Source organism: Spermophilus citellus (assembly GCF_964194105.1).
Source record: "Spermophilus citellus genome assembly, chromosome: 6".
Classification (NCBI taxonomy): domain Eukaryota; kingdom Metazoa; phylum Chordata; class Mammalia; order Rodentia; family Sciuridae; genus Spermophilus; species Spermophilus citellus.
The window spans coordinates 12,700,224-12,716,942 of record NC_138187.1 but is presented as its reverse complement, the minus strand read 5'-3'; the positions used below and the strand labels follow the sequence as shown (position 1 = coordinate 12,716,942).

Genomic DNA, 16,719 nt, shown 5'->3' with positions numbered 1-16,719 from the left:
CGACATTGAAAAATCAGATTTTCTCAGAAAAATCTGGATTTCTGGCTTCCCCGACCAAACTGGAAAATTCCGCCACACGGAGCTTTTCTTGCAGCAGGATAGGCCACACGCATGACAGACCCTGCCCTCACCACCGCCTGGGACTCACATCCGCTGTCTCACTCATCTCTGTCCATGTCCTGGATCTCAGGAAGCGTCTGCGACCCTACCGCAGTGTGGGCCTGTGCTCTGGAAAGCCACCTTGGCACGCTCAAAGCTGGACCCCTTCACGGCGGTTTCCAGTACACCCACCCCGCCTCGAAATGCTGCCAGGGACCTGGTGGCCCAGACACCCCCGACCCCCCCCCCCCCCCCCCCGTGAAGCTGGTTGTGCAAGGGGGCTCTTCTCATGCCCCTCATCTGGTGGCTCCTGCTCCAACCTATTCTGAACCTTCTTGATGGAGAGGTCAAGGTTCACCAGTGCCCTCCCGAATTGTAGACTAGAGAACCACATGTCCAGCATGTGCCCAGGGTGGCAGAAATCCAACCCTTGGGGGTGGGTGCGCTGTGTGGTGTGGCTCATCTTCTCTAAGCTCCTTTTGGATTTTGAAATGGACCAGGAGAATGGAGCCAGGGTTCCTGATCCCACTAGGGAGGCTGATTTCCAAAGGGAACAAGGAGTGGCTCACCTCCTCCTTGGAGGCTTTCAGGTCCATGCAAGGCCCGCGGGAGGTGGGATTCAGGAAGCCGGCTGCCTCGGGACTCTCCCTGCCCCAGTGCCCTGGTGCGTGCTGCTGGCACAGAGAGCTCCGATCCACCGTCTCTCCCCTGCCTCATGGCTGACACCCAAGTCTCACCTTCCAGAGTTTTCAGGGTCCCCAGAGACCCCTGCTCCAAGCCCTTGAAATCTTCAGACAGCCTCCAAGCTGCCTGGCCAGGGGCCTCAGACAAAGAAACCGTTGTCGGGCAGGTTATCAACCCAACCACCACCACCACCACCACCACCACAACAACAACCACCACAACCACAACAAAGGAACCGACACTGTTTTCCTCCCTGGGAAAACATCTCCTTTTGGCAAACTGCACTAGGCTTTGTTTGGAATTTTTTTTTTTTTAAATCAAATGTGACAGCTGCAACATTCCTCTCATGATCCCCAAACAGCGGAGACAAAAGAACACCCCGTGTGACTTCTCAGCCCCCAAAATCAGTTGCAGCGAGTGGGGAGGGCAGCCTTGGGGAGGAGGGAGGTCCCCAGAGCAGGCCAGTGGCGGCCAGGCCTCCAGGCGTCCAGGATGGAGAGTCGGAAATGTCAGAGGGTCAGGAGGGGCCGGGTGCTGGAGTTTGTCGCCTGCTCTGTGTACTGGGGCCTACCAGGGCTGCGTCCCTAAAGCCACCAATAATAATACTGCAGAAGAGAGTCCTAGCAGCGAGGCGAGGAGCGGGAGGGAGCCTCCCAGCTCCAGGAACACGCCGAGGCAGAGGCTGGGGACAGAAAGAGGCCCTGTCACTGGCCCCGTGGTCCCCTGGGACTGTGTGAAACCACCTAGGGATCCTACAGGCTTTCTGAGAAAGAGGCTCAGGTTCCCAGAGCCACCTTGGACAACAGCTGTCTTTCTCTGGACTCTCCTGGCTGGGGCTGACCACACCCGGCCCCCTGCGGAGGAGCCTGTTCACATGGAGGCCATGGTGAGATCAGCCTGGGAGTCCCCCGTGCCCAAGCTCCCTGCGGCCAGCACGCCCACTGCCCGTCCTGCAGCTGTCACTACTCTGTGCTTAGGGCAGGGGACAGGAACGGCTCAGGGACAGATGAGCCGAACACCTGAACAGGGGAAAGCCAGACACCAGGGCTCCCACCCGCTGCCAGGGGACGACACTGGCTGAAGCTCTCTCCTGGTGTCCAAGGCCCCTGCTTTAGACTGAGGACAGGGAGGATGTAGGCAGACCCAGAAAGACAGAAACTGAGAGAGGGACAGACAGACAGACAGACTAGGGGGTGGCCAGGAGGGAGGGGGCCTTTCGAGAAAGAAAGGCGGTTTCCATCAGGAAGAAAACGTCAACAGGCTGTGACCCCAGCACTGCTGATCAGTCACGGACTGAAACATACAAATAATAAATATCTAGTGTCCCTTCTCCGTGTCCTCCGTTGCCAGTAGGACATCCTGCCTCGCTGGGGGGGTGGGGGCCATGTCGCGGGAGGTTGGTCGCCCAGGTGAACCGCAGAACCTGCTCGCCTAGGCCAGGGCAGGTGCCCAGACTAGCTCCCCGGGGGACCAACGGGAGCGTCTGTTCCCAGGGCACCCTGTCACTCAGGAGAGGTGGGATTTGAGGAAGAAGAGGGGCCTTGGGGGGCCCCAGTGAGCTGTGTCGGGGGGTGTCCTCTAGAGGGCACATGGCAAGGAGACCCTTCAAGTCTCTGGTCACTCAAGCAATTCGAATAACACTATTTTTGAACATTTGGACAACCTTCCCGCTTTCGAGACTCAGCCTTCTCAGATGGGCCTGTTGGCGGTGTGGACGAGGGAGGACATGGAGTTCCTCGGCGACTCGGAGATGCTTTTCCCTGCGAGGAGCCTGGTCTGTGCCTCTGGTCCCCCCACCCGCAGCACCAGGTGTGCGATTCACAAAGGGTTGGGCGCCTGACCTCAGAACGGAAGGGCTGTGGCAGGTAGGGGGTGGGTATTGCTTTGCTGCCCAGCTCAGGAGACCTGCCCAGGCAGCGCCTCGTGACTTCCCTGGCCACGGTCCCCACCGTTCCCAGGTTGAAGAGCCTAAGAGGTCACAGTCTCCGTCTCCCAGAAAACCAACGGTAAGGACTCGAGGCTCGTGCTCGCCAACCTCATTCCACCCCCACTACCCTGGGCGGCAGCCTCCGTGGAGGGTGGCCTAGACTCATGGCCACCGGGCAGTCACACTTCTTGGCCAGGTCCCATCCACAGGCCTTCCTGCTTCTCTATTGATCAGGGAGAACAGCTCATGCCTAGAAGGGCTGGTGGGAGGCACAGGGTCTTCCCGAGCCCATCTCCCTTGGAAAGGCCTGAGACGGTGACCTCAGTGACTGGCCACGTTAGAGCTGGCCTGGGGGACTCCCAGACGAAGGAGCAGAAAGCTAAGCAGAGGGCAGCAGGAGGCCAGACCTCCCTCTGGGCAGTGCTTGTCAAACTGGGTTTTGCAGAGCCCTTGGGTTTGGAAGAGGGACCTTGAGAGATGTCCTGGGCAAAGGGCCGGCCTGGCGGGCTGAGCCTGGGGAGGGGGCCTCACCCCTCGGCTTCCCAGGGGCACAGCCTGGATTTCCTCTGCGCCTGAACTTCCACCTACCAAGTAAACCCAGTTCTGCTGCTCAAAATAAAAGTGTGAGATCACTTGTGCAGGATGAGTGCAGGTCACAGGACGGGGAGGAGAGGGACCTGCGGAACTTGGGGGACCCGCCAGCAGAGGTGAGACCACCCTGGTGCCAGCCCCAGAAGCCAGCTCGCCAGGTGCAGGTTGGCTCTGCTCTGACCTCCAGACCCTCCGCCTCCTCCGTCCAATGGCCAGGAGAGCCCCTGGCACAAGGGGCACCCCAGGGCGGGAGGTCGGGGTCCCGCTGCACCAGCCCTCCGGCTGCCTTCCCGTGGAGATCATTCGGTGGCCCTCCCGTGGCCAGTGCTACCTCAGCCGGCCATCGGGTTTGACGGCCCCCAGCTCTGACTTGGGGTCGGGACTGAAGGAGCTCCAGGCTGTCTGGCTGCAGGTCTGCATGACGGGGCAGGCGGTGGGGCCCGTGGCGCAGACGTCCATGGCAGTCCACATCCCGCCCACCAGCAAGTCCAGCCAGCCCTCCAGCGCTGCGCCCGTGGAGGCGGCGTGGCGGGCAGCCTGCTCGACCTGGGCGGGGCTGATGGGCAGGCTGAGGACGGGGTTCAGGCTCTGGAAGCTCTGCTCCATGTAGGCACTGCGAGGGGGTCCGTTGTGCAGCTTCAGCGCCTCTTCTGCAAGCCAAAGGGAACCGTGAGTCCAGGAGCCACCGACTGGACACCTGCCTCGGGGCACCTGGCACCGGGGGCACTGGGCAGCATCTAGGTAACTCCTGTGACCATCTCACGGGAAGTGCTTGAGCAGTCCCATTGGACAGGTGGAAGTGCCCTTCAGGGACATGGTCCACTTAATGCAGGGCACCCTCCACCTGGGATTCAGTGGGCATATGTTTATGGGTTAGTGGCCTCTCGTTCACTCCTTCAACACAGGTGGGTTTTTTTTGTTTTTTTTTTTTTTTTTGAATTTTGTTTTTGGTACCAGAATTGAACCCCAAGGGCACTTAACCACGGAGCCCTATCCCCAGCCCTATTTTGTGTTTTATTTAGATTCAGGGTCTCACTGAGTTGCTCAGCGCCTCGCTGTTGCTCAGGCTGCCTTTGAACTCGCCATCCTCCTGCCTCAGCCTCCTGAGCTGCTGGGATGACAGGCGCTTGGCCGTTCAACACATGTGTTTAAGCATCTACTTTGTGCGGAACATTCACTCAACACTTACTAAACATCTCTTATCTGCAAGGCATTGATTGATTGACTGATCGGATAGAGATACAATAAATGCCTCTTACTCCGGGTACCAGCTGCATTCTAGGTGGTGGGATGAACCAGAGAGAGGGGTGATGTTACGGTGGCAGCAGCAACAACCAAATGAACAATTAGGTAAACGAGGTCATTTCAGGCAGAGATAAATGTCATGAGGACCATAACAGGGTACTGGGTCACAGTCGACTCCAGACAGCCCGAGGGCCGGATCCAGCCCACCGTGGGTGTTTATAAGTAAAGTTTTATTAGAACACAGCCACACCCAGTTGCTCACAGATCATTTATGGCTGCTTTTGTGCCACCCTAGCAGAGGTGAGTTGGGACAGAGGCTGTTGGGCCTCAAAAGCTGAACATATTTTACTCCCTGCCTGCGCCCTTTAGGGGAAGACTGTGCTGAGCCCCCTGTGTCTACCCACATGGGGGTGGGTGGGAGAGACCTCCCCGGGGAGGTGACGTCTGAGCAGAGTGCAGATCAGTGTGCAGGAAGGGGGCAGATCTGGGGAAGAACTTCCGGGTAGAGAGAACAGCCTGGGCGCAACCTAACAGAGCACCTCCCCCTCGGCAACGAGGTCACAGGTGTTGGGGCCAGGGTTGAACCCGGGTGTGTTGACCTCAGATCCTGGGCTGCCGCCTGCCCACCCCTGACGCTGGATACACCAGGCGTTGCTCAGTGGAAGGTGCTGGTGTAGGAGCTCCCCTGGGAAGCAGGACATTTGAGCCAGAGGGTGGGTGGAGGGGAATGTCCTTGTGATAACTCCACCTTGTTGAGCACCTACTGTGCACCAACTGTTCTGTGAAGTGCTACATGCAAGAGCCCAGATGTTACAATCTTGTCTGAGTCCCCACCTGCCACAAACTGGGTGTGTGGCTTCTGACTTGGACTCCTGGTGCCTCCGTTTCCTCCTCCATAGAATGAAGAGGGCACTAACGTCTCCCTCAGCTCTCTTGTTTGTGAGGATTCATTAGGCTGGCTGGGAGAGAGTGCTCAAAGTGGCACCTGGCTCATATTCCACGCTAGGATTATTACTGTTGGTTTTTTGTTAAGTCTGTGATCCTCCCATGCACAAGCTGGGTGTTCCTATCTTGAAGAAGTTCACATTCGTGGCCTGTCTTGGAGCCAATGACAAGAACACATCTTTCTGAAAAAGTGTTGGCCAGTGAGGCTGGCGAGTTTTGTTCCACCAGTCGGGTTTGTACAGCATGATGGCTAGGATCAGAAGACACCTCCTTATGAGACAACACCATGCTCAGGAGACAATGCTTCCTTTGTGCTTACCAAGAGCTGTCCCCACTAAGGTAACCAGGAGAGCCTGCAACAGCATGCCACTTTCTTCTAATAGGTGGGTCCTGAGTGGGGAAGGAGGAAACAGAAAGACCCTCGGCCTGCCTCATTTCTAAAAGCAACGAGACTACTAGCTGAATTCAGAACATGCATCGACCTTGGCCAACACAGACAGGAATGCCATTCCTTCCATTCTAAATGCCCTGGGGAGCCGGAGGGGAAAGAGGAGACCAGGACGCACTGAGCATATGCTGGAAGCTGCCGTGCTTATAAATCTGGTCCTCGCTCACTTCTCAGATTGGCAGACAGGGTGGGTAGTGCCAGCACCACTTGCCAGGAGAACAGAGCCTTCTGTCTTTGGTGCTTTCCACCAAGTTCTCTAACACTGGGAGGTGGCGGGGTGTCCAGACTGACCAGGGGCAGTACATTCCAAGCGAAAGGAACAGCTAGCGAATGCGCAAATGTCGGAAACGCAAATCGTGGTTGATGCAAGAAACCCTTATGAGAAATGAGGTGACTGTGGGGAACGTGGTTACAGTACCAGCTCACGGTTCTCGCCTCCATAATTAAATTTGCCTCAATTCCACCTCATCAGATTTCTTGAGATTACTGGGGACGCATCAATAGCAAATTACTCGTGATGAATCATTTTACAAATTGGATGGCTCCTACCTTTGTGTTCCCTGTCGTGAGAACATCGCTAACACATACGATTACCGACACCAGGGGTCTGCTCCCGGTGGGGGAAGACAACCCCTAGGTCTTCCTGGGACTGGGGATGAAGAGCTCTGCCTTCCTCAGAAATTCCAGCAGAAAAACATTGGAAAGACCAGGGTCACAGTGCACGGCCCGGCTGTCCCGGGGTGGGAGGGTTCGGGGACATTTCTGGGCTGTCCCATCAGAATGCACACAGGAGGATGCTGATCACATCCTTCACCTCCACATCTGGCTCTGAGGACCCTGAGGGGTGCCAGGAGTGCAGCTAATCAACAGGGCGCTTGATTCTCGACTCTGCCACCGTAGCCCAGAGCAGAAACACACACCGTACAAATGGATGGGTGTGGCTGTGTTCTTTTTCTTTTCTTTTCTTTTTTTTTTTTTTTGTTAGTTTGTTCCAATGAGTTATCCGTGGCTGTATTCTTATAAAAGTATACTTACAAAACCACATCGTGTTTGGCCTGGGGTCTTGTGCTTGCCCACCTCCGATGTACGGATTTCCTTATATATTCCGAAAATGAGTACTTTTTGAAAGCAAATATCTTCCACCAGGGGGTGGTTTCTGTTTTTACTGAAGGTATTAAATTTTTTGATGAATAGAATTCCTATGTTAATTATTGTTTTCTAAACAGCAAATAAGACGTGCTGAAACCTAATATCTCCCTGGGCTCATTTTCCGTTTGTCATAAACACGCTCAGACCTCCTGAAGTCAACAGGGAGGGGACCTAATAAATAGGTACCGGGAGGGAATTCCACGGGGCTCTAGGACACACAAGTAGGAGAGACTGCGGAAAGAGGAGAGGAGGACTCTAAGTGGCTGTCCCGTGCCCCGTGCCGGAGCATGCTCTCTGCCAAGGAAAAGGACCTGCCAGGGACTCCCTCCCCCCCGGGGACCCTGGAACACTCACCTGGTTTGATGGGCTGCCTGTTTGAGAAGGTCAGAGGTGCCACAAGGAATTTGGTCTCTGCAACTGGCACCCAGTGGTGGAGAATTTTCACTGTCCAGACCCCGGGCCTCAGGGGCAAGTTCAGAGGGGGCTTGTAGTGGGTGAACTCAGCGGTGGACTCAATCAGGATGTCGTAGGTGGCTGCGATGACATTGACAGGATCCACCCAGATGACGGTCACGGTCACGTTGGGCCCCTTCCCCCACTTCTGCATTCCCACCGGCTCGTCCATGGGCCCCAGGAGACTCCCGAAGTTGCGGAACAGCCGCTCCTTGGCGTCCCAGTCGGTGCCGACCTGGAACGGGAGAGCGAGTCCTGAGGCCGCTAGTGACCCAGGGGGCTGGGTCCCAGAAGGACCTAGCATCCTGCTTGGTAGGTTCCATGGATCCATTTCAGACGAGGAGACCGAGGCTCTGAGTAAGTCACCTACTCCAGCCTGCACAGCTGGTCAGCAGATGTGAGCCCTGCCTGGGCATCCCAGGGCCTGCGGTCCTCTCATGAAACCTTGGGGCCTCCTGGGTTCCCATTCCCCAAATTCACACCAAGCCACTCCATGGGTGTGGCTGGTTTCCGCTGGGTGGTGGGTTTTCCAAACTGCAGGCAGCCAGTTCCTGTAGTGTGCGAGAGGGGAACTCGGGCTTCGGAGCCCCCCTAGCCTGGCCTGCCCTCCGCCTCCACCTCCCCTGGCCATCGATGCCGCTCGCCCTGTTTCAGACCTTCAGATCCATCAGGCCTGTTCCCACCCCGGGTCCCCTCTCCACCTGTCCAGCCTGCAATGCCGTAACCTCCCCGCACAGCTGGCCCTTCACTTCCAAGGTCGCCTGGCACCCTCCCTGACCCCCAGATCTAGAATGGCCCTCGGTCACTGTCACTGCTGCTGCTTATCTGCTGAGCATGACCCACCAGCGGCGTGTCATTCCCTCCCACCCCTGGTACCAGAGGCCCCCTGTGAACAGCCTTCCTTATTTGGCTCTCTGTGCTTTCTTGGTGCCTATTATATTACTGGGCTCGGCACACAGCAAGTGCTTAAGCAAAGTCTGTCTGATCGAGTGAATGACTTGACAAGAACAGGGACTAACTGCGTCGATGGCCAGCCCTGAACTCCGCGGCTATTTCAGATCACAGTAAATGAGGGGTTTTCTGACTTGGAAAAAAAAAGTGTCAATCCCCCTGGTGAGGATCTATCCGCCGATGGCACGGGGGCACGTTGGTGGCAGAGGACCAGCAAGCACCCCAGCGTCTGCGCGTGTCGCAGGTCGAGGAGGAGGTGGGCACGGACGCACCCTCCCGGAGAAGAGCTCGGGTGCCAACAGGGGCTGACCGAGGTCCTCCTTGGCCTGGCCTGGAGTCACTGTCCACTCTCCACCCAGGACACGGAGCTGGGCGGCGAGTACACACGGAGGGCTTAAGGCACCAGGGACCGTCTGGGGCATCGATTCCTCCCGTGTTCCCGAATCCAGAAAGGGGAGGGCCGGTCGGTGTCCTCGAGCTCAGAAGTACGTGACATGCCACGGTCAGAAGCGCAGGGGCCGCCAGTGTGGCACCGGGGGCTGCAGTTCTCCCGATGCTCTCAGGGGCGGGTCCCTTCAGTCACTCAAGCCAGGAGCCCCCACCCCCTGGGTGGCTGGCGCACACGCAGGGTCAGTGCAGCTTTCCACCGGCTTCCGTGGACCAGGGGCGAACTGGAGCTGGGGGAGGGGCGGGGCCACGGGTGGACGTCCCCCCAGACTTGAGAAAGCCCCACCCCTCGCTGGTCTGGTCAGGGCCTGCCCCGCCCCCTCTCCTCCCTGGCCCTCACCCCAGGCGCTGTGCAGGGCTCTCGGCCTCTCGGGCCAGGGTCCTAGGGCTCTTCGAGGCACAGGCTTCCTATCCTGCCAGCTCCAGACTGCCGCCCGGGGGCTGCTCCTGCTCAGAAGTTCTTCCCCGTGGGAGGCACCTGGTTAGAGGAGGCCTCTGGGCCCTGCAGCGCACGCAGGAGGCCAGGACTTCTCGCACTCCTCACCGCTGCGCCTGAGTGCAGGAGACCCTCCCATCCGCCTGTCAATCATCGGTCTTCTGTCCATCTCCTCCCTATCAATTATCCATTTCTCATCTCTACATCTCACGTGTATGTCTACCTTATCTATTATCTCTCTACCTATCCACAATCAATCAATGATACGACTGTCCATTATGTCTCGGTGTTGAACTTGAACGCATGCTGAATGGACAGGACTGAGAACCAGGCTTCCCCGGGCACCCAGGCTCTCCACGCCCACCTTCCAACTGACTAAAGGATGAACTGTCACAGAACCACCTCGAGATCACACAGAGAAAGGGATTTGTGACCAGACAGGGGCTGGGGGGACCCTGGAGAGCACTGTCCCGGCTCACCACAGAAAGGGAAATGAACCGTTGCCTGAAATCTGACTTCTAAAGGCAAGAGAAGGCAGGCAGGTGTTGGGGAGCATCTGACTAAATCTCTGCGTCTTGCTCCTAGGTTGAGAAGGGGGGCGGGGTCAGTCTGAGAAGGAGCCCACTATGGTCCCATCCGCTGTGACCTCTGAGATCTAGTGAGCCTCAGTGTGGAAATCCACAGCCATTCCCTGCAAAAGCGTCAACTGCCCCAATTTAAACAGCAGTTCAGACCTAACATGCTGTTCCCCAGCTGCCAATCCCAATCCAAAGCTCCCCATCTGGACCTTTCCAGGGCCTACAAGACCCTGTTGCCTCTTGAGGCCTGGCTTCTGCCATTCTCCCCCTCACTGTGCTCTGGCCACACTGGCCTGGCTGCCCGTGGGGTATGCTACACTCCTTCTGGACCTCAGGGCCTTTGTACCTGCTCTTTCCCCTCTTTCTTGTGCCAGGACCGTTCCAGATCTGCCCATCTGAGAATCTCCTTTACAGATTTCAGCTCTACATTTTTCTCTTTTGAAAAGCCTTGTGGAATGAACCACCCTCTGGGAGGTGATCCCCGTCAACCTCCCAAGTCCTCAGCAGTCCCACGAATGAAGTCTTATTTTATCTGTGACACTTGTCATTAGCTGAGCAGCTTCTGTTCTTTTATTCTCTCTCTCGCCGGCTGTCTGCCCCACTAGACTGCATTTTATGACAATAGGGGCCTCATCTGTCTGGCTCACTGCTGTCCCTCGGGAGTCTAGCACGCTGCTGCTGGTGGCCTGGAGAAAGATTAGGCATCTCTTCTCCAAGCCAACAGCACGGGATTCTCATGGACTGGAGAAATGTGACACTGGCCACCCGCAACAAGCCAGACCCGGATGCCAGGCAAGGCCCCAGCGCTACTGCCAGGGAGCCTCTCGGCAGCCCTCCGAGTGGCTCTGAGTTCTGCCCTTCCTTCTCACGCGGTTTTATGTCTATGCTGTTAAAAATCAGCAAGACTAAGGGGGCCAGGCTATAGCTCAAGGGTGGAGCACTCACTGAGCGTGTGCAAGGTCCCAGGTTCTATCCCCAGAACTGCAAAAAAATTTTAAAAATACAACAAAACATAAATAACACGAGAAAACTTTAAAAATTCAAGATTAGGACTTCATGGGTCCCATGCCATTATTTCTGCCAGTGATCTTGGTGGTTTCTCTCCAACGCTACTGGACCTACCCAGGAACCCTTGCAGATCACTAGCCGTGGAGTGGCCAACATCGTTTGTCACTGCCGGAGGGACCTAGTCATCCAACCACAGGCTGATAAACAGGGAGAGCCCAGACGCCAGGCATCCATCTCTTTAATGGGACGTTAATGTCTTCAATGGGCCACGTGGGCCCCCAGCCCAGGATCCAACTGGGGCAGCGTTTAATTACCCCCTGACTCACCAGTAATTTATTATGTTCAAATCCAGCCAATCCATTTGGAGCCTTAGTTGAAAACGTGGGCCTCACAAGAAAGTCACCCGTGCCTGTTTGACATGGGGACATACTGAGAGGGGGACGGGACAGCAAGGCACGGCCACAGTGGGCTAGGGGAGGACCAGGAGGTGAGACCCCACCTCCATCACACCCCAGTCCTCCAGACTCTTCGTATTCTAGATTCATATTCTTCATCCTTAACCCCGTGGCCAGGGTCCTGCACCTGCCTGAGCTGCGTACTGACCTGGGGAGGGCAGAGGTCGGACGCTGGGGTTCCCGGGGTCACACCACCCTCCTTTCCAGCATCGCTACCCACGGGCTTTGGCCCATTCCTTCAGAAATCACATTCAGCATCTGTCAGTGACTGGCGCTCTCCTACAGATGATGTACGTGGGGACACGGCAGAGAACAGGGGGGTAGCGGATCGGCTCTCTTGTGGACAATCAATAAATGATCTGATAAATCAACAAGGAGCGTCACCTGGCAAATACCAAGAGACAGACAGTTCCACAGGGAGGAGTCAGGTGGGTAACGTAGCCACTGCCGCCTGAGGAGGTGGCCAGGGAGGCCATTCTGAGGGGACACTGCTTGGATCTAGATTGGAATGACTGAGAAAGGAACCAGGCAACCCCGGGACTGTGTTCCAGGCTGGGGATGAGCCTGCGCCAAGTTTAAGGCCAGAACAAGTGTGGTGTGTTTGGCAAAGGCACAGAAGCGTGAGCAGGGAGGAGAGCAGCACTGGCCAAGGCTGGACAAGAAAACAGGCTGGGCCCCATGGGGCCTTCTGGGCCTGGAGGCAGGGCTGGGGGTGAGGGTGATGCTGGTGAACCTGCTTCCCCAGCCAGAGAAGTAACTAAAGGCTGATGCTGTTGTGGGAGGGGAGACTGCATTTTATGGACCCACAATCCATGCATCAGTCCATCTGTCCATGCTTCGACCATCCATCCATCCATCCACCATCCATCTACTCATCCATGCATCCATCTATCCATTCATCATCCACCATCCATTATTCATCCATCCATCCACCCACCCATCCATCATCATTCATCCTTCCACCATCCATCCATCCATCCATCCCCATCTATCTATCCATCCATCCATCCACCATCCATCTACTCATCCATGCATCCATCTATCCATTCATCATCCACCATCCATTATTCATCCATCCATCCACCCACCCATCCATCATCATTCATCCTTCCACCTATCCATCCATCCATCCATCCATCCATCCCCCATCTATCCATCCATCCATCCACCATCCATGTACTCATCCATCCATCCACCCATCTATCCATCCATCCATACACCTCATCCATCCATCCGCCCACCCATCCATCCATCCACCCACCCACCCATCCATCCATCCACCATCCATGTACTCATCCATCCATCCATACATACACCTCATCCATCCATCCTCCCACCTGCCCATCCATCCATCCATCCATCCACCCACCCACCCATCCATCCATTCATCCTTCCACCCATCCATCCATCCATCCACCCATCTATCCATCCATCCATACACCTCATCCATCCATCCTCCCACCCGCCCACCCACCCATCCATCCATCCTTCCACTACTGTAGCCAAAGACTGATCTAGTGCTCACTTGCAGTCATTCCTGTACTAGGACCTGGGGTGGCATAAACACAATTAAACAGTGTCTGTGGCCAGAGACCTGGGATCAACTTTGAGCTCTTCCACTTCCTAGCGATGATCCAGAAAACCACTGGATCTCCATCTGCCTTAATTCCCCGTCTGTAAGATGGTGTTCATGAGACTGTGTCCTTAGGAAGCTGGGTTGTCCTATGAACACAGGTTTAGAAGGAGTCCCTGGCTAGGATGAAACAAAGTCCCTGGCTCTAGTGTCCGGGGCTGCACAGTCTCACAGATGTGAGCTCATCTCTAGGGTCTGCAAGTCCCTTCCTCCTCCCTCTCCAGCTGCAAGCATCCAAATGGGGCAGAGCTCCCGGCCAGGGGGGGCTGCCAAACCCCCAGGGTGACCGCGTCTGGCCTCTTACCTCAGAGAACTGAAGCCTCCCGAAGTCGCTGGGGGGGCTTGCGATCTTGAAGACTTTCTTTGGCATCACCCACGTCTCCAGGGTCTCGAGTTTGCTCACGGCCAGATTGGTAGCATGGTGCTTGACCAGAAAGCCCTGGAAGCGGTCAGCGAGGAAGTAGAGGTGGACAGATGCTGGGTGGCCCATCGGGTAGTACCTGAAAACACAGGTGATCGTGGGCCAGGGCCGGAGGCGTGTGGCATCGTCCCAACCCCCACCACCCGAGCCCTGCGAGCCTGTTCCTGAAATAGACCCCATTTACCCAGCACTTGCCGGGTTCTTTGCGCCAGTCTGGAAGCTGCTCCCTGTGCAGCTATGATCTCAGTGACTATGAATAACTTTTTTGCTGAGTTATAAATGTGAAACGTGCTGACTACAGGGAAGTCAAATCAAGAAAATAAAATTACTACTTTGATGCCTCTTCCCATAAATAATGTCGATTCCGATATTTACTGAGTCCTCGGTGCTGGGGCTGGGAGCGGCAATGGTGTGCAAACACGACTCCTCATGCATTTTCCTGCAGCCCACTCTTCTATGCATATATTTGCATAAATATTGCATCATGGAGATCGTAATGTACACACTGGCTGTATCCTGCTTTGGCTCCACAGGATTTCCTGAGCATATTTTTTTCTTTTCTTTCTTTCTTTTTTTTTTAAGTCTCTGAAAACAAGAATGTGTACGTGTGTCGTGTGATGCAAAGGTTTTCACTGGGTGGAGCACAGATTTTAGAGTCAGTCCCCATTGATGAGCCATAATTTTTTTTTTCTATTCCAAATAAAGCTGCATTCGTCATTCTTGAGCCCCCCCCCAAAAAAAAAATCATGTTTTGGAACCTCTCTCTCTCTCTCTTTCTCTCTCTCTCTCTCTCTCTCTCTATCTCTCTCCATCTCAAGGGTCTCTGTAAGGTCTGACTTTATCAGAAATACCAATTTATACCCTCATTGTTCCTTGCCTCTGATGCTGTGCTGCTTTAAAAATTATTGCCACTCTGAGACTCATATGCACGCAAATGCATGCACAAGCTTGCAGAAGTAGCTTGTTTAAAAACACACATCTTTGATCCGCTGAGGCCCGCTGGCTGGAGGGGTCAGGGAAGCTACTAAGCAGAGATGCCCAGAGGACGGGAGGGAGCAGGGAGCTGAGACAGGCCACGCTCGGGCGGCTCGGCTCCCCGTTCTTCCCTCCTACTTGGACAGAATAAAGCTACTGCTCCTGCAATGTTTAAATTGCACGGCACGAGGAGGATTCTGGTGGCTTCTTAATAATAGCAGTCCACAAATCACTGTCCCTGCTCGGCTAAATGCAGGCTTCCCTCGGGTTCCGATCTGGAGTTTTAAGTCTTTATGTCCAATGATGGCCGCGGGGGCGGGGAAGCCGCCTTCCCGTGTGGATGCTGCTTCTGAGATCACCGCCTTGTTCCTGGGATGCCTCTGGGTTTGCACAAGCCGCCTGCGTGCCCTTTGGACGCTGGGTGTTCATGGCTCATGCCAGCTTCAGGTGCGGATGCCGGGAGGGGAAGGCTGCAGCCAAGTCTAGGCAGGAGCTTCTAAGAGGATGGAAATAGTTTATATCTGTTCTGTCCAGTATGGTAGCTGCTGGCCATGTGTGATGACCGAGCACTGGAAATGGGGCTAGTTGTCACTGAGGACATGCATTTTTAATTTTATATGAATTTTTTTTGGGGGGAGGTACCAGGGATTGAACTCAGGGGCACTAAACCACTGAGCCCCATCCCCAGCCCTAGTTTGTATTTTATTTAGAGACAGGGTCTCACTGAGTTGCTTGGTGCCTCGCTTTCGAGGAGGCTGGCTTTGAACTAGTGATCCTCCTGCCTCAGCCTCCCAAGCCGCTGGGATGACAGGCGTGCGCCACTGCACCTGCCTAATTTGATTTGATTTCAATGTAAACAGCCACTGTGGCTCTGACTCCGTCATGGGTGGCATAGATGGAGTCCTGGAAGTCTGTGGTCACCTGCACCAATGTCCCAAAGGCCCCTCAGCCTCTTGTATCCAGGTGACATTGCCGACTTCCTTGCACCAGGGGGACAGGTCATTTTCCCACCTCTTGAGTTTGCTTTGGCAGGTGGCAGGAGGGGTGTCAGGCCTGTCCCCAGCCAGACCTCCCGAAGTCTCCTGTGCTTCCTTGCTCTCGAGTGACCACCACAAGAGCTTGCCTGAGCTAGCCTGCTGGAGGGCGGGACATGGGAATGCAGCCACTGTGGGCGTCCCAGCCGAGGCCGGCCTGAGTCAATCAGCCAGCGATTCCCAGCCAAGAGCCATAGAGCCGCCCTACGGACCCGGAGCCGACTGAGGACGCAGGAGTGTGTTGTCCAGCCCCCATCAGGGAAACTGCCAGGCTGATCCACAGACCAGAGCTCCAGGAAATGCTTATCACTGCAGAACATGGACCACTTGTTCACGTTGCTGCAGTTTGATCCATGAACGTGCACGGTCAGAGTTTGCTCTGGAAGGTGGGGGGGTGTGGAGGGAGGCAGAAAGGCAGGAGGGCTTTGCCTTGGGGGGGTCAAAAGAAGGAAGTGTTTGCAGAAGGGAGCGGTCGCCCGTGTTGAGTGCTGATCAAGGTCAAGAGAACCATCAAGGTCGGGTTCCCTACACACCTAGGCAGCTCTCCCACTCCTCCCTCCCCTTCTTTCTACCACGGAACCCTCTTGTCTCTCCTCTGGCACCGCCAGAACCCTGGTCCAAGCCACTGTCGTTCCCCATGGGGAGTGTTGCAGGGACTTCCTCAACGGATCTCGTCTTACTTTTGTGTGCTGCAACCTATTCTCATGGAAGTCACCTCCCTCACCCCCTGCTAGACGCCCCAAGTGGTGCACTTAATGCTCGCCGTGACAGCCAAACTTCTTACCTGGGCTATGAAGCCCTGCCTCTTTCTCCAGCCTTGGTTTCCTTCCCTCTGCTCCAAATCCACCACCTTCGAGCCACTGGCAGCTTATTTTGAATTCTTGAACAGAAGTTCCTTTCTGCCTTGGGGCCTTTGCACAGGATATTCTGTCTGCTGGGGATGCTCTCCTGCTGTTAAGTGCGCGGCTGGCTCTGTCTTACATGATGGAGAGATCGTCCTTGTCTGCAGAACCCTAAGTCACTAACTCATCACTGTCTCATGACTATTTTCATTCTTGGCAGAACAGCTATTTATTTCTATTTATGTGTGTTTTGCAGGATGGAACTCAGAGCTTTGCACATGCCAGGAAAGTGCTCTACCGCTGAGCTACCTCCCGCTCCTGCAGGGTTTATTCTAATTGATTTGCTCCTGTTTGCTGGTGCTCAGGATCTGTCTGTCTTCTACTGGAATGTGAAGGGT

At 55.5% G+C, this 16,719-nt stretch overlaps 1 protein-coding gene across 1 annotated transcript in view; it reads right to left on the bottom strand.

Annotated features, from left to right (window-relative positions):
• Positions 1-1,830: 1,830 nt before the first annotated feature.
• The window catches only part of XYLT1 (xylosyltransferase 1), a 240,037-nt gene continuing 225,148 nt past the window's right edge, over positions 1,831-16,719 (bottom strand). Inside the window, exons 10-12 of the mRNA XM_081299981.1 lie at positions 13,354-13,549; positions 7,443-7,776; positions 1,831-3,951 (exon numbers count right to left, since the gene is read on the bottom strand). Coding sequence (XP_081156107.1) covers positions 3,629-3,951; positions 7,443-7,776; positions 13,354-13,549 — 853 coding nt within the window. The 3' untranslated portion in view covers positions 1,831-3,628. The remainder of the gene's footprint in view (positions 3,952-7,442; positions 7,777-13,353; positions 13,550-16,719) is intronic.